Raw genomic sequence first — 18394 nt, forward strand, 5'->3', positions numbered from 1 at the left:
TTGGCCCTGGGTTCCTCCTAATGCAAGACAATGCTAGACCTCATGTGGCTGGAGTGTGTCAGCAGTTCCTGCAAGAGGAAGGCATTGATGCTATGGACTGGCCCGCCCATTCCCCAGACCTGAATCCAATTGAGCACATCTGGGACATCATGTCTCGCTCCATCCACCAATGCCACGTTGCACCACAGACTGTCCAGGAGTTGGCGGATGCTTTAGTCCAGGTCTGGGAGGAGATCCCTCAGGAGACCATCCGCCACCTCATCAGGAGCATGCCCAGGCGTTTTAGGGAGGTCATACAGGCACGTGGAGTCCACACGCACTACTGAGCCTCATTTTGACTTGTTTTAAGGACATTACATCAAAGTTGGATCAGCCTGTAGTGTGGTTTTCCACTTTAATTTTGAGTGTGACTCCAAATCCAGACATCCATGGGTTGATAAATTGGATTTCCATTTATTATTTTTGTGTGATTTTGTTGTCAGCACATTCAACTATGTAAAGAAAAAAGTACTTAATAAGATTATTTCTTTCATTCAGATCTAGGATGTGTTGTTTAACTGTTCCCTTTATTTTTTTGAGCAGTATATTTGATTGGTCATTGACTCCTCATAGTGTTATATCCTTCCCTCCTTCAGGGAACATTAGTTATATTCATAACTGTAAGTTTCTCTCTCTCTCTCACGCTCCCCGTGTCTGCGCCTCTTTCCTCTCCTTCTTCCTGTATCCCATTAAGCCTTATAAGGAGCTCTCTCTTCCTCTCCTTCTTCCTGTATTCCATTAAACCTTATAAGGAGCTCTGTATGTGCTGGTGTATATTGTATCCTCTCTCACTTTCTTCACCTTTCATTCTCTCTGTGACAGTGCCTCTCTCTCTACTCTTCCCCTTTCTCTCTGTCTGTATCTCTCTCTCTCTCTCTCTCTCCCTCTCTCCCCCCCCCCCCCGGGGTTAATCCACACCGAGGCCAGAATAAAAGGGCCTAAACCAGACTTGCATTCCAGACAGATTAGCCGATTGGAATCCCTTCTTGGATGTGCTTCCCTGCTGCCCAGGGACTTGTGGGCGGGAGTTCAGTAGGCGGGGGAAGTGGACCCAGTTATCTCAGCTAGAAGTGGGTGGGGGCTGGTGACAGGACAGGGGTGGGGGTTAGGGGTTAGTGACAGGACAGGGGGTGGGGGTTAGGGGTTAGTGACAGGACAGGGGTTAGGGGTTAGTGACAGGACAGGGGTTAGGGGTTAGTGACAGGACAGGGGGTGGGGGTTAGTGACAGGACAGGGGGTGGGGGTTAGGGGTTAGTGACAGGACAGGGGGTGGGGGTTAGGGGTTAGTGACAGGACAGGGGGTGGGGGTTAGGGGTTAGGGACAGGACAGGGGGTTAGGGGTTAGGGACAGGACAGGGGTGGGGGTTAGTGACAGGACAGGGGTGGGGGTTAGTGACAGGACAGGGGGTGGGGGTTAGTGACAGGACAGGGGGTGGGGGTTAGTGACAGGACAAGGGGTGGGGTTTAGTGACAGGACAGGGGTTAGTGACAGGACAGGGGGTGGGGTTAAGGGTTAGTGACAGGACAGGGGGTGGGGTTAGGGGTTAGTGACAGGACAGGACAGGGGGTTAGGGGTTAGAGACAGGACAGGGGGTTAGGGGTTAGAGACAGGACAGGGGTGGGGGTTAGTGACAGGACAGGGGGTGGGGGTTAGTGACAGGACAGGGGGTGGGGGTTAGTGACAGGACAGGGGGTGGGGGTTAGAGTCGGGACAGGGGTTAGGGGTTAGAGACAGGACAGGGGGTGGGGGTTAGGGGTTAGAGACAGGACAGGGGGTGGGGGTTAGGGGTTAGTGACAGGACAGGGGGTGGGGGTTAGAAACAGGACAGGGGGTGGGGGTTAGGGGTTAGTGACAGGACAGGGGTGGGGGTTAGGGGTTAGTGACAGGACAGGGGGTGGGGGTTAGTGACAGGACAGGGGTGGGGGTTAGTGACAGGACAGGGGGTGGGGGTTAGTGACAGGACAGGGGGTGGGGGTTAGTGACAGGACAGGGGTGGGGGTTAGTGACAGGACAGGGGGTGGGGGTTAGAGACAGGACAGGGGGTGGGGGTTAGAGACAGGACAGGACGTGGGGTTAGGGGTTAGAGACAGGACAGGACGTGGGGGTTAGGGGTTAGTGACAGGACAGGGGAGGGGGGTTAGTGACAGGACAGGGGGTGGGGGTTAGTGACAGGACAGGGGTTAGGGGTTAGTGACAGGACAGGGGGTGGGGGTTAGTGACAGGACAGGGGGTGGGGGTTAGTGACAGGGGGTGGGGGTTAGGGGTTAGTGACAGGACAGGGGGTGGGGGTTAGGGGTTAGGGACAGGACAGGGGTGGGGGTTAGTGACAGGACAGGGAGTAGGGGTTAGGGACAGGACAAGGGGTGGGGGTTAGTGACAGGACAGGGGGTGGGGGGTTAGTGACAGGACAGGGGTTAGGGGTTAGTGACAGGACAGGGGGTGGGGGTTAGTGACAGGACAGGGGGTGGGGGTTAGGGGTTAGTGACAGGACAGGGGGTGGGGGTTAGAGACAGGACAGGGGGTGGGGGTTAGGGGTTAGTGACAGGACAGGGGGTGGGGGTTAGTGACAGGACAAGGGGTGGGGGTTAGGGGTTAGTGACAGGACAGGGGGTGGGGGTTAGTGACAGGACAGGGGGTGGGGGTTAGTGACAGGACAGGGGGTAGGGGTTAGGGGTTAGGGACAGGACAGGGGGTAGGGGTTAGGGGTTAGGGACAGGACAGGGGGTAGATTCGGATCACGTTCTGCGCATGTTATTCTACGCACACATTCGTTTTTCTAATGTAGCTGCTCCTCACACTTCCCGTCCCTTCATGTTTAACTCTTAACTCACCCTCTTCTGAACCAGGTTGATGTAGCATAATGTCTCTGCGTCGTGTTTCTGAACAGCTGAAATAAAACACCCTGCTAGTGATTCTAATAAGGAACATTCTGGATGTAGCCTGTTATTTGTGAAGGTTACAACCTGTCTGCGCCAAAGGATATTGCAGTTGCACAAGCACGACGCAGCCCCTACACTTTGGAGATAAAACTGTCAGTGTTTTGTGTGATGTAGGTTCACCTTTATCAAAAGAACACCACTTTACTGCCTTGTCTGCTTCCTGCGCAGCCTAGCCAGTGTTTGCAATGTTCAGTCGCTAATTAGACTGCATGTCTGTGTCTTGCTGCGTTCCACGTTCTGGGAAGCTGAGCGTGTATCCGAAGCAGTGAAAAGTCTGACAATGGTTTGTTTTGCATTGCCCGTTGCCATAGTTATGCAGTGGTGTAAAGTACTTATTAAGTAAAAATACTTTATTTTTGGGGGGGGTTTCTGTACTTTACTATTTATATTTTTGATGACTTTTATTTTTACTTCACTACATTCCTAAAGACAATAATGTACTTTTTACTCCGTACATTTTCCCTGACACCCAAAAATCGCTTTACTGCCTGTTTGTGTCGTGCTTATGTTTACAATACTGACAACAAAGTTTTACGAACAAGTCATGTATTTTGTGTAAAACGTAAACAGCTGCATGCAACCTACTCCCCTCCTGAAGAAAAATAACATTAAATCACATGTATTATGCTGACAGAGGCATCGAATGCAATAGTTAGAACCAGGGGCTCGGTGGTTAGAACCAGGGGCTCTGTAGTTAGAACCAGGGGCTCTGTAGTTAGAACCAGGGGCTCTGTAGTTAGAACCAGGGGCTCTGTAGTTAGAACCAGGGGCTCTGTAGTTAGAACCAGGGGCTCTGTAGTTAGAACCAGGGGCTCTGTAGTTAGAACCAGGGGCTCTGTAGTTAGAACCAGGGGCTCTGTAGTTAGAACCAGGGGCTCTGTAGTTAGAACCAGGGGCTCAGTGGTTAGAACCAGGGGCTCGGTGGTTAGAACCAGGGGCTCTGTAGTTAGAACCAGGGCTCTGTAGTTAGAGCCAGGGCTCTGTAGTTAGAACCAGGGGCTCGGTAGTTAGAACCAGGGGCTCGGTAGTTAGAACCAGGGGCTCGGTAGTTAGAACCAGGGGCTCGGTAGTTAGAACCAGGGGCTCGGTAGTTAGAACCAGGGGCTCGGTAGTTAGAACCAGGGGCTCGGTAGTTAGAACCAGGGGCTCTGTGGTTAGAACCAGGGGCTCTGTAGTTAGAACCAGGGGCTCTGTAGTTAGAACCAGGGGCTCGGTGGTTAGAACCAGGGGCTCGGTGGTTAGAACCAGGGGCTCGGTGGTTAGAACCAGGGGCTCGGTGGTTAGAACCAGGGGCTCGGTGGTTAGAACCAGGGGCTCGGTAGTTAGAACCAGGGGCTCGGTAGTTAGATGAATAAACACTCTAAACAGCCTACCCGACTGCTGGGAGGCATCTGCATGGTCCTAAAGCAACACCATTTTAAAAATACAATTATAGAATGTGGGGGGGGGACATGTCCCCAGTGAAAGTTGCGCCCCTGGTTAGAACAGTGTTGTGTACAACATGAAGTAAGCACTCGGCACAGCAGCTACGTAGGCAGCGGAGTGGGCACTCGGCACAGCAGCTACGTAGGCAGCGGAGTGGGCACTCGGCACAGCAGCTACGTAGGCAGCGGAGTGGGCACTCTGCACAGCAGCTACGTAGGCAGCGGAGTGGGCACTCTGCACAGCAGCTACGTAGGCAGCGGAGTGGGCACTCTGCACAGCAGCTACGTAGGCAGCGGAGTGGGCACTCTGCACAGCAGCTACGTAGGCAGCGGAGTGGGCACTCTGCACAGCAGCTACGTAGGCAGCGGAGTGGGCACTCTGCACAGCAGCTACGTAGGCAGCGGAGTGGGCACTCTGCACAGCAGCTACGTAGGCAGCGGAGTGGGCACTCTGCACAGCAGCTACGTAGGCAGCGGAGTGGGCACTCTGCACAGCAGCTACGTAGGCATGATTTAAGCTTCATCAGAGACATGTCCATGTCCAAAGGGAACCCATATTTCTCTCCATTCACTCAGTCACTATTCCCCTATAAAGTCAGTCTAAACTTGCGTTATATTTCTATGTGACACAGGAGTACTGTAGTGCATGTAGGAGTACTGTAGTGCATGTAGGAGTACTGTAGTGCATGTAGGAGTACTGTAGTGCATGTAGGAGTACTGTAGTGCATGTAGGAGTACTGTAGTGCATGTAGGAGTACTGTAGTGCATGTAGGGTGTACTGTAGTGCATGTAGGGTGTACTGTAGTGCATGTAGGGTGTACTGTAACGCATGTGGGAGTACTGTAACGCATGTGGGAGTACTGTAACGCATGTAGGAGTACTGTAACGCATGTAGGAGTACTGTAGTACATGTAGGAGTACTGTAACGCATGTGGGAGTACTGTAACGCATGTGGGAGTACTGTAACGCATGTGGGAGTACTGTAACGCATGTGGGAGTACTGTAACGCATGTGGGAGTACTGTAGTACATGTAGGAGTAATGTAGTACATGTAGGAGTAATGTAGTACATGTAGGAGTACTGTAGTACATGTAGGAGTACTGTAACGCATGTGAAGTCAGATCAACGTTATTTCACCAGCAATGAAATCATAAACCTGATATACATCTAATGGCACAGTGAAACTGTAACTAGCACTGTAACTAGCACTGTAACTAGCACTGGCAATGTGACCTCAAGCTAACCTCTCCTCTCTTCTCCTGCAGAGATCGTCGACGGCAATGCTAAAATGACCCTGGGAATGATCTGGACCATAATCCTTCGCTTCGCCATCCAGGACATCTCTGTGGAAGGTACCAGGATGTAGACGTCCTCCTCTGAATTCCTCTTGTTTATAACACATTATAAAGGCTTATTCATGCTTACAACATGTTATAAAGCATTATATCCACAGGGGTACTTGGCCTATCCACAGGGGTCCTTGGCCTGTCCACAGGGGTACTTGGCCTGTCCACAGGGGTACTTGGCCTGTCCACAGGGGTACTTGGCCTGTCCACAGGGCTACTTGGCCTGTCCACAGGGCTACTTGGCCTGTCCATAGGGGTACTTGGCCTGTCCACAGGGATAAGGGTACTTGGCCTATCCACAGGGGTACTTGGCTTATCCATAGGGGTACTTGTCCTATCCATAGAGGGTACTTGGCCTATCCATAGAGGGTACTTGGCCTATCCATAGAGGGTACTTGGCCTATCCATAGAGGGTACTTGGCCTGTCCACAGGGGTACTTGGCCTGTCCACAGGGGTGCTTGGCCTGTCCACAGGGGTGCTTGGCCTGTCCACAGGGGTGCTTGGCCTGTCCACAGGGGTGCTTGGCCTATCCATAGAGGGTACTTGGCCTATCCATAGAGGGTACTTGGCCTATCCATAGAGGGTACTTGGCCTGTCCACAGGGGTACTTGGCCTGTCCACAGGGGTGCTTGGCCTGTCCACAGGGGTGCTTGGCCTGTCCACAGGGGTGCTTGGCCTGTCCACAGGGGTGCTTGGCCTGTCCACAGGGGTACTTGGCCTGTCCACAGGGGTACTTGGCCTGTCCACAGGGATACTTGGCCTTTTCATAGGGGTACTTGAGAAGACTCATGAGGCAATAGGCCTACAGTGAGGGGAAAAAAGTATTTGATCCCCTGCTGATTTTGTACGTTTGCCCACTGATAAAGACATGATCAGTCTATCATTTTAATGGTAGGTTTATTTGAACAGTAAGTGACAGAATAACAACAAAGAAATCCAGAAAAACGAATGTCAAAAATGTTATAAATTGATTTGCATTTTAATGAGGGAAATAAGTATTTGACCCCCTCTCAATCAGAAAGATTTCTAGCTCCCAGGTGTCTTTTATACAGGTAACGAGCTGAGATTAGGAGCACACTTAGATTCCAAACTCTCCACCATGGCCCAGACCAAAGAGCTCTCCAAGGATGTCAGGGACAAGATTGTTGACCTACACAAGGCTGGAATGGGCTACAAGACCATCGCCAAGCAGCTTGGTGAGAAAGTGACAACAGTTGGTGCGATTATTCACAAATGGAAGAAACACAAAAGAACTGTCAATCTCCCCCGGCCTGGGGCTCCATGCAAGATCTCACCTCGTGGAGTTGCAATGATCATGAGAACGATGAGGAATCAGCCCAGAACTACACGGGAGGATCTTGTCAATGAAGGCAGCTGGGACCATAGTCACCAAGAAAACAATTGGTAACACACTACGCCGTGAAGGACTGAAATCCTGCAGCGCCCGCAAGGTCCCCCTGCTCAAGAAAGCACATATACATGCCCGTCTGAAGTTTGCCAATGAACATCTGAATGATTCAGAGGACAACTGGGTGAAAGTGTTGTGGTCAGACGAGACCAAAATGGAGCTCTTTTGGCATCAACTCAACTCGCCGTGTTTGGAGGAGGAGGAATGCTGCTGTCGTGTCTTTGGGGTACCATTAAACTGAAGACATGTTTATCAATTAACTCCCTGTAATTATTATCACGCGATTAAACTGATTAATCGTTTAATTGTAATTAACTAGGAGATCGGGGCACCAAGGAAAATATTCAGATTACAAAGTTATAATTTTCCTAATATAACTTTCCTATATTATAACATTATATATTATATTCTATTATAGTATAGGCCGATTATCTTCTGGTTTAAATGGTGTATTTTACCTCGCGTCCAGTCTCATTCCAAACGTCGTAAATTGTTGTATCTGCACGAACCCAGCCTTTACTAAGAGTCATCCATACATCAATTGTCTTAAAATCATTTATTTACTAAACTAAGTAATTCACAGAAAGTATACAAACAGTAATTATCATCACAAAGAATTGGTAGAGTAATGTGCACTAGTGGGCTAAACAGGCATGGCAGGTCTGTTAGACAAAGGGTCATAAAAGTTCAGCTGAGGAGGTACACAGAGTTCATTAATATTAACAATTGATATGCTAATCCTTTGCACATGAGCGCTCACTCATTCGGGAACAATTGCAATCAATATATATTTACGCTCAGTGTGTCGTCGGGATCCTTGTTGGAGCGTCGTTCTGTTGGAGAGTTTTGTCCGTGTTTCTCTCTCTCTCTCTCTCTCTCTCTCGGTTAGAATGGTTCTTTCAAAGCGACATTCATTAATGTCGTTATAGAATGGATGTTTCGTTGGTCTTCGCGTTCAATGATATAATTTCTAGCTGCAGACTATTAATTAATATCAAAGACTTGTTCTTATTCTGTCGGTATCAATAGTCTAAAAGTTAACCACGTGGTATAGTTCACTTTCAGTGGCGGAATTGGATGGTCAAACCTATTGACCAACTCACAATGGAGTGGAGGCCTGGTCTGAAGAAAGTAAATCAGGGTATAGTTTTATAGTGAACATAGAACAGGCTTGTCACATGACGCCTGGTCCTGTCTGTGTCCCTGGGGGCGTGCCGATGACTGAGTTAAGCTTGGTACAGAAATACAATTCTATCACATTAACATCAGTACATAGCATCTCAATGTATTACAAATAGCTTTATCCTTATTAATACATTTTATACAACCATGTGGATGCGAGTCTCATCGCTGAGACTATTATATAAACCGTTTTATGGTAATATGGCTATATTGTCTCTTCTGAGTATCACAAAATTGTACCAAGCGGACCAGTTCGTAGCTGGAATCTTCACCAATCTTCCATACCTTCTACAGAACACAAATGTCACTCGGTTCCCCAATTCTGTGAGTTGGAAGAATTTCCTGTGTCTCTCTATGGGCCATGTGGCAAGAGATTCTCCTCTTAGAGTTTTACAACCCTTTCACACAGGGCCTGGGTGGGGGGAGGTAGGTTGTGGGATGGTGCAAGGGGGAGGGGGTCAACTGTCCTCCCTGTACTCAAAGAGGCCAACGTCATGACACTGCCTATGACCCCAAGAACATCATCCCCACCGTCAAACATGGAGGTGGAAACATTATGCTTTGGGGGTGTTTTTCTGCTAAGGGGACAGGACAACTTCACCGCATCAAAGGGACGATGGACGGGGCCATGTACCATCAAATCTTGGGTGAGAACCTCCTTCCCTCAGCCAGGGCATTGAAAATTGGTCGTGGATGGGTATTCCAGCATGACAATGACCCAAAACACACGGCCAAGGCAACAAAGGAGTGGCTCAAGAAGATGCACATTAAGGTCCTGGAGTGGCCTAGCCAGTCTCCAGACCTTAATCCCATAGAAAATCTGTGGAGGGAGCTGAAGGTTTGAGTTGCCAAACTTCAGCCTCGAAACCTTAATGACTTGGAGAAGATCTGCAAAGAGGAGTAGGACGAAATCCCTCCTGAGATGTGTGCAAACCTGGTGGCCAACTACAAGAAACGTCTGACCTCTGTGATTGCCAACAAGGGTTTTGCCACCAAGTACTAAGTCATGTTTTGCAAAGGGGTTAAATACTTATTTCCCTCATTAAAATGCAAATCATTTTATAACATTTTTGACATGTATACTAAAACAACATAGGTTATATACAAGTAATAGAATATAACATGATAGATGACTATATAATGTTATAATATATACATATAGAATATACCATATTACATTATAGATGATTATTTAATGTTATAATATATACATATAGAATATACCATATTACATTATAGATGATTATTTAATGTTATAATATATACGTATAGAATATACCTTATAACATTATAGATGATTATTTAATGTTATAATATATACGTATAGAATATACCTTATAACATTATAGATGAATATATGTCATAATATATACGTATAGAATATACCATATAACATTATAGATGACTATATAATGTTATAATATATAAGTATAGAATATACCGTATAACATTATAGATGAATATATGTCATAATATATACCGTATAAATATACCATATAACATTATAGATGAATATATAATATATACCGTATAAATATACCATATAACATTATAGATGAATATATGTCATAATATATACGTATAGAATATACCGTATAACATTATAGATGAATATATGTCATAATATATACCGTATAAATATACCATAAAACATTATAGATGAATATATGTCATAATATATACGTATAAAATATATCATATAACATTATAGATGAATATATATCATAATATATACCGTATTAATATATCGTATAACATTATAGATGAATATATGTCATAATATATACCGTATAAATATACCATATAACATTATAGATGAATATATAATATATACCGTATAAATATACCGTATAACATTATAGATGAATATATATCATAATATATACCGTAAAAATAGACCGTATAACATTATAGATGAATATATATCATAATATATACCGTATAAATATACCATATAACATTATAGATGAATATATATCATAATATATACCGTATAAATATACCATATAACATTATAGATGAATATATATCATAATATATACCGTATAAATATACCGTATAACATTATAGATGAATATATACCATATAACATTATAGATGAATATATATCATAATATATACCGTATAAATATTCCGTATAACATTATAGATGAATATATATCATAATATATACCGCATAAATATACCATATAACATTATAGATGAATATATATCATAATATATACCGTATAAATATACCATATAACATGAGGACATTATAACATTCTTTTTGCTGATGTTTTGATTGAATTTACCCATTGTCACGACTTCCGCCGAAGTCGGCTCCTCTCCTTGTTCGGGCGGCGTTCGACGATCGACGTCGCCGGCTTTCTAGCCATCGCCACTCCATTTTTCATATTTCCATTTGTTTTGTCTTGTTCCATACACACCTGGTTTTCATTCCCTAATCACACTGCATGTATTTAGTCCTCTGTTCCTCTCCATGTCTTTGTGTGAAATTGTTGTATGTTATGTGGGAATTTACCACGCGCATGTATTTTTATTCATGTTCCGTGTTTTGGCACATTTATTTTATTCTGTGCTGTCGTTTGTTGGAACGGAATGAAGCGCGCCTGTTACCACACGCTACTCTCCTGCACCTGACTTTGCCTCCCTTACACACCCATAACACCCATCTAATAAGTCTTCCTTAGTATTATTCATATTGTTATTATTAGTAGTAGTATTTATTATTATTATTTATTATTATTATTCCTTTATATGGAGACGTGAGAACAATATTAGAGATGAATGATTCCCACTCTCCTTTTAAATCCCCCTGCAGCCTCTCCTTTTAAACCCCCTGCAGCCTCTCCTTTTAAAACCCCCTGCAGCCTCTCCTTTTAAACCCCGTGCAGCCTCTCCTTTTAAAACTCCCTACAGCCTCTCCTTTTGAAACCGCCTGCAGCCTCTCCTTTTGAAACCCCCTGCAGCCTCTCCTTTTGAAACCCCCTGCAGCCTCTCCTTTTGAAACCCCCTGCAGCCTCTCCTTTTAAAACCCCCTACAGCCTCTCCTTTTAAAATCCCCTACAGCCTCTCCTTTTAAAACCCCTGCAGCCTCTCCTTTTAAAACCCCCTACAGCCTCTCCTTTAAAACCCCCTACAGCCACAATGGGATTAGTTTGAACTGGCTAAACAGAAACAGTCCAGGTTGAGGATATGTGTCAAATTGGATGCCGTTTGGAACCAATCCTATGTCACAGCACGATTTTAACTAACTCATTTCTCATTGATTGTTTTTCCGCCTAAATCCTCCCCTCCCCTCCCCTCTCCTCCCTTCTGCTCCTCCCTTCCCTTCTCCTCTCCTCCCTTCTGCTCCTCCCTCCCTTCTTCTCTTCCCCTCCCTTCTCCTCCCTTCTTCCCCTTCCCTCTCCTCCCTTCTTTCCCTCCCCTCTCCTCTTCTGCTCCTCTCCTCCCATCTCTTCCCTTCTCCTCCCATCTCCTCCCTTCCTCTCTTCTCTCCTTCCTTCCTTTTTGCTCCTCTCCTCTCCTCCCTTCCTCTCTTCTCCCCTCCTCTCCTACCCACAGAAACATCAGCCAAAGAGGGTCTTCTTCTGTGGTGCCAGAGGAAGACTGCTCCCTACAAGAATGTCAACATTCAGAACTTTCACATTAGGTAATAGAAGAACCCTAGGTCCCAAATGGCACCCTATTATAGAGCACTGGTAAAAGTAGTGCACTATATAAGGAATAGGGCTGCCATAGGGCCTTAGTTAAAAGTAGTGCACTATATAGGGAATACGGTGCAATTTGGGACACACACAAGGCCTCTGCTAGAGGTTTTACAGGCAATGTGATTCAGTGGCGTTTTGATGTCGTTTAAGGTGAAGGAGGACAATAATTGAACAGAGGGGGGAGGGGAGAAGAGAGGAGGGGAGAGGATGGAGGGGGAGGAACGGATGGAGGAGGGGAGAAGAGAAGAGAGGAGGGGAGGGAGGGAGAGGAGAGGATGGAGGAGGTGGTTATTCCAGCGGAAGCTGGTCAGACCTGGCTCTATGAACACCAGCCCTGACTCAGAGGCTGGTCAGACCTGGCTCTATGAACACCAGCCCTGACTCAGAGGCTGGTCAGACCTGGCTCTATGAACACCAGCCCTGACTCAGAGGCTGGTCAGACCTGGCTCTATGAACACCAGCCCTGACTCAGAGGCTGGTCAGACCTGGCTCTATGAACACCAGCCCTGACTCAGAGGCTGGTCAGACCTGGCTCTATGAACACCAGCCCTGACTCAGAGGCTGGTCAGACCTGGCTCTATGAACACCAGCCCTGACTCAGAGGCTGGTCAGACCTGGCTCTATGAACACCAGCCCTGACTCAGAGGCTGGTCAGACCTGGCTCTATGAACACCAGCACTGACTCAGAGGCTGGTCAGACCAACAATGTGTTCTGTGATGTGCATCAGAGTGTTAAAGCTCGTTGTTGTTTAATGAGGACCTGATGGCACATGAATGTAGCTCATCTATCAGTCCATATAGGGTAGATTCTCTGCCATGGCAATGCCTTCTGGAAGGATGGACAGGAAGAGAAGGTCAAAGTGATTTTAAATAGTTGGTGTGTTTTGATTCATGTTCTCTTATATTATCTCTCTTTCTCTCTCTCTCTCAGCTGGAAAGATGGGTTGGGATTCTGTGCTCTCATTCACAGACACCGTCCTGAGCTCATTGACTATGGCAAGCTGCGCAAGGTGAGGCTACTGCTACTGCTACTGCTTTACCTTAGCAGTCTTTCCAACACTAATGCAATCACATCTAACCAGGTAGAAATTATCCTCTGTTTTTCCTCTCGCCTAAAAACATGTCTGTATCAGGTCACAAGGTCCAGACCCAGATGCAGACATGGGTGGCAGATGGTTGGAGTCTTTGATATTTATTGTAATCCAAAAGGGGTAGGCAAGAGAATGGTCGTCGACAGGCAAAAGGTTCAGAGTTCAGGAGGTACCGAAGGACAGGCAGGCTTGAGGTCAGGGCAGGCAGACTGGTCAGGCAGGTGGGTATAGAGTCCAGAAACAGGCAAGGGCCAAAACCAGGAGGACTAGCAAAAGAGAGAATAGAAAAAGCAGGAGTACGGGGAAAAACACGCTGGTTGACTTGAACATACAAGACGAACTGGCACAGAGAGACAGGAAACACAGGGATATATACACCGGGGAAAATAAGTGACACCTGGAGGGGGTGGGGACAATAACAAGGACAGGTGAAACAGATCAGGGTCGGTCTGTCTGTCTGTCTGTCTGTCTGTCTGTCTGTCTGTCTGTCTGTCTGTCTGTCTGTCTGTCTGTCTGTCTGTCTGTCTGTCTGTCTGTCTGTCTGTCTGTCTGTCTGTCTGTCTGTCTGTCTGTCTGTCTGTTCCACCTCCTCTCTCCTGTAGGATGATCTCTGACCTCTATCTCTCTTTCTCTCCTGTAGTATGACCCTTGACCTCTATTTCTGTCTCTCCTCTGTCCTGTAGGATGACCCCATGACTAACCTGAACACAGCCTTCGACGTGGCAGAGAAGTACCTGGACATCCCCAAGATGTTGGACGCTGAGGGTAAGACCAGGAGGGTCCAGGGTTAAGGGTCAAGGTTTAAGTGTTTCCCAAACCTGGTCCTGAAGACCCAACCCTTTGATTGTTTTAATCGGGTGTTAGTGCTAGGGCCAAAAGGAACATGTGCACTCCTTTGGGTCCGCAGAACCAGGATGAAGAAACACTGTGCTAAGCAAACAGAAGTTGAGTCTGACATTCATGAAAAATGACCTTAACAGTGTTGTTTTGTGTTTAACTAGATACAAATGCAGCTGGCACCCTATTCCCTATTAAGTGCACTACTTTTGACCAGCTTTGGTGAAAAGTAGTGCACTATATAGGTAATAAGGTACCATTAGGGATGCAGCCATTGTCTTTCAGTGGTATTTGTTTATACCAAGATATTTTGACCCCACAGAGGTTGTCTGGTCCTCTCATTTTTTCAGGAAGCTGAACGGAGACATACAGTCAGATGATAGACTGCTCTCTCTATTCCGTTCCTCTTGCCCTGTCCCAGTGCCCCATTTTATAAACTGCTTATCTCTGTACATAAATATACATGTCATGGAGGGTTAGAGAGAGTGTGTGTGTGTTTGCGTACGTGTTCGTACGTGCGAGTGCGTTTTCTAGAATTTTCCCTAGATTAGCACGCCGTCTGGAGTGACTCAAAGTGGTGTTTCTCTTCCTGGATATTATTCTATTATTCTGTTTTTTTGGGGGGACCGGCGACCCCACCTTCATAATCAGAACACAACTCTAGTGAGATTTTTTAAAAAAAATGGCATACAACGAGCTTTACTATGACTTCGGCAGTGCGTGGCCGGATGAACCAAGTCTCGGTGGAGTACAGTGGATACCAGTAGTGAACCTCCCAGGCCCATGTTGCTAAGGGTTTAACAACATATGTTGGAGATCAATAATATGACATTGTATTAAAACCTCTAAAATTATTCCACGGATCCCTTTGACAAAATTTGTTTAATCTGTTGTTAGTAATAATAAAACAATGATCTATATATATATATTATTGATCTCCAACATATGTTGTTGTTGTTGTGTGTATATATATATATATATATATATATATATATATATATATATATATTGAGTTTAATCCCCTTTTGTCCTCAGAACAGCCTCAATTCATCAGGACATGGACTCTACAAGGTGTTGAAAGCGTTCCACAGGGATGCTGGTCCATGTTGACTCCAATACTTCCCACAGTTGTGTCCAGTTGGCTGGATGTCCTTTGGGTGGTGGACCATTCTTGACACACACAGGAAACTGTTGAGCGTGAAAAACCCAGCAGTGTTGCAGTTCTTGACACAAACCGGTGCACCTGGCACCTACTACCAAACCCCATTCAAAAGACACTTAAATACTTTGTCTTGCCCATTCACCCTCTGAATGACACACAGACACAATCCATGTCTCAATTGTCTCAAGTCTTAAAAATCATTTTTTAACCTCTCCTCCCCTTCATCTAGAACTGTCCGAAGTGGATCTAACAAGTAACATCAATAAGGGATCATAGCTTTCACCTGGTCTGTCTATGTCATGGAAAGAGCCGGTGTTCTTAATGTTTTGTACGCTCAGTAAATATACAGTGCTTTCAGAAAGTATTAAGACCCCTTGACTTTTTACACATTTTTATTACGTTACAGCCTTATTCTAAAATTGATTACAATATATATATATATTTTTTTTAGCAATCTACACACAAAACCCCGTAATGAGAAAGCAAAAACAGGTTTTTAGAACATTTTGCAAATGTAAAAAAATGTACATAAGTATTCAGACCCTTTTCTCAGTACTTTGTTGAAGCACCTTTGCTAGCAATTACAGCTTCGCGTCTTCTTGGGTATGAGGCTACAAGCTTGGCATACCTGTATTTGGGGAGTTTCTCCCATTGTTGCCTGCAGATCCTCTCAAGCTCTGTCAGGTTCGACGGGGTGCATCACTGCACAGCTATTTTTGGGCTCTGGCTGGTCCACTCAAGGACATTCAGAGACTTGTCCTGAAGCCACTCCTGCGTCGTCTTGGCTGTGTTCTTAGGGTCGTTGTCCTGTTGGAAGGTTAACCTTTGCCCCAGTCTGAGGTCCTGAGCGCTCAGGAGCAGGTGTTCATCAAGGATCTCTCTGTGCTTAGCTCTATTCCTTTTCTTTTTATTGTAAAAAAAAAAAAAAATCCCTAGTCCTTGCCGATGACAAGCATACCCATAACATGATGCAGCCACCACCATGTTTGAAAATATGAGGAGCGGTACTCAGTGATGCTGTGTTGGATTTGCCCCAAACATAACGCTTTGTATTCAGGACATAAATGTAATTTCTTTGCCACATTTTTTGCGGTTTTACTTTTTATTATTGCAAACAGGATGCATCTTTTAGAATGTTTTTATTCTGTACAGGATTCTTCATTTTCACCCCGTCAATTAGGTTAGTATTGTGAAGTAACTACAATATTGTTGATCCATCCTCAGTTTTCTCCTATCACAGCCATTAAACTCTAACTGTTATAAAGTCACCATTGACTTCATGGTGAAATCCATGAGAGGTTTCCTTCCTCTCCGCCAACTGAGTTAGGAAGGACGCCAGTATCTTTGTAGTGACTGGGTGTATTGATACACCATCCAAAGTGTAATAAATAACTTCACCGTGCTCAAAGGGATATTCAATGTCTGCTTTTTAAATTTTACCCATCTACCAATAGGTGCCCTCCCTCAGCGAGGTGTTGAAAAACCTCCCTGGTCTTTGTGGTTGAATATGTGTTTGAAATTCACTGCTTGACTGAGGGACCTTACAGATAATTTATGTGTGTAAGGTACAGAGATGAGGTAGTCATTCAAAAATCATGTTAAACACTATTATTTCACACAGTGAATCCATGGGCTCCCGAGTGGCGCAGCAGTCTAAGTCACTGCATCTCAGTGCTAGAGGCGTCACTACAGACACACGGGTTCGAATCCAGGCTGTATCACAAACGGCCGTGATTGGGAGTCCCATAGGGCGGCGCACAATTGGCCCATCGTCGTCCTGGGTTTGGCCGGTGTAGGCCGTCGTTGTAAATAAGAATTTGTTTTTAACTGACTTGCCTAGTTAAATATAGGTTAAATGTTAAATAAAGGTTAAATGTACAAATGATTTTTTAAATATATTTTTACTCCTGGATTTAGGCTTGACATAACAAAGGAGTTGAATACTTATTGACAGAAGACATTTCAGCTTTTCTTTTTTTTTTGTATTAATTTGTAAAAAATTCTAAAAACATAATTCCACTTTGACATTACGGGGTATTGTGTGTAGACCAATGACACACAATCTAAACTTAAAACATTTTAAATTCAGGCTGTAACACAACGAAATGTGGGAAAAGTACAGGTGGTATGAATACTTTCTGAAGGCTCTGGATCTATCCAATGTACAGGCACTGCTGTCACTGAAGCTATTTTTGCAAAGTGCAAAGATTCGCCCTCTATTTCAACTCTATGGTCTTGACTCATTTGTATGTTGTGTTTGACCTGTCCAGAAGTAGTGTACTGTATATAGAGAATAGGGTGTTTACCATTCACCCCCAGTCTTTACGACATGTCATTTATCTGTTGTGTTTGACCTGATCATTACCATACCCCCTCCTCCCCCTCTCCTCCTTCCTCCATCCCCCCCATCCACCCTCTCTCTCTACAGACATCGTAGGCACAGCCCGCCCGGATGAAAAGGCCATCATGACCTACGTGTCTAGCTTCTACCACGCATTCTCTGGCGCCCAGAAGGTATCCCAGGATGCAACGCTCCCCCTCTACCCCCTCCTCCTCACCTCTCCCTCCTCCTCCTCACCTCTCCCTTCTCCTCCTCACCTCTCCTCCCTCTTCCTCACCTCACCTCTCCTCCCTCCTCTTCCTCACTTCTCCCCCCTCCTCTTCCCCCCTCCTCCTCCTCACCTCTTCCCCCCTCCTCCTCCTCACCTCTCTCCCCTTCTCCTCCTCACCTTTCCCCCTCCTCACCTCTCCCTCCTCCTCCTCACGTCTCCCTCCTTCTCTTCACCTCTCCCTCCTCCTCCTCACCTCTCTCTCCCCCTCCTCCTCTCCTGCTCCTCCTCACCTCCTCCTGGTGGTTCGGTTCCTGCTCGTCTGTCTGTCTGTCTGTCTGTCTGTCCACTAACACTAACCATTCTCTCTCTGCAGCTGCATTGCCCCATCCCACCTCGCCCTTGCCCAACAGGGGGGAACCGCTCACGCTCTTCTTCCTCCTCTCTCTTCGCATTCGTTCACAGTTTCACACCTCCAAATGCATGATGGAAAATAAATAGTCTCTCTGTTGCTATAACAGGCACCAGTCAGACCGTCTCCAGTCAGTCAGACCAGGCTACCATAACTAACTCAACTCCTAGTACATGTAATTGTTTGATTGGATTCATCACTTTATGTAGCGAGGGAGGGTGGGGGGGGGGGACTCCTTAACTACCGCCAATGTGTACTTGGTCACCTTTGAGTTGAGTGGGTCATGTTTT

The 18394-nt window shown here is 45.9% G+C and overlaps 1 protein-coding gene across 4 annotated transcripts in view; it reads left to right on the forward strand.

Moving 5' to 3' along the window:
* The window catches only part of LOC100380299 (actinin alpha 1), a 208600-nt gene that overhangs the window by 67648 nt on the left and 122558 nt on the right, over window positions 1–18394 (forward strand). For all 4 annotated transcript variants that reach the window (XM_045723308.1, XM_045723306.1, XM_045723307.1 and 1 more), the window contains 5 exon segments: window positions 5669–5755; window positions 11908–11995; window positions 12985–13063; window positions 13828–13909; window positions 17572–17657. In XM_045723308.1, the coding sequence (XP_045579264.1) occupies window positions 5669–5755; window positions 11908–11995; window positions 12985–13063; window positions 13828–13909; window positions 17572–17657 (422 nt within the window).

The sequence above is a fragment of the Salmo salar genome, chromosome ssa09, assembly GCF_905237065.1.
Source record: "Salmo salar chromosome ssa09, Ssal_v3.1, whole genome shotgun sequence".
Classification (NCBI taxonomy): Eukaryota; Metazoa; Chordata; class Actinopteri; order Salmoniformes; family Salmonidae; genus Salmo; species Salmo salar.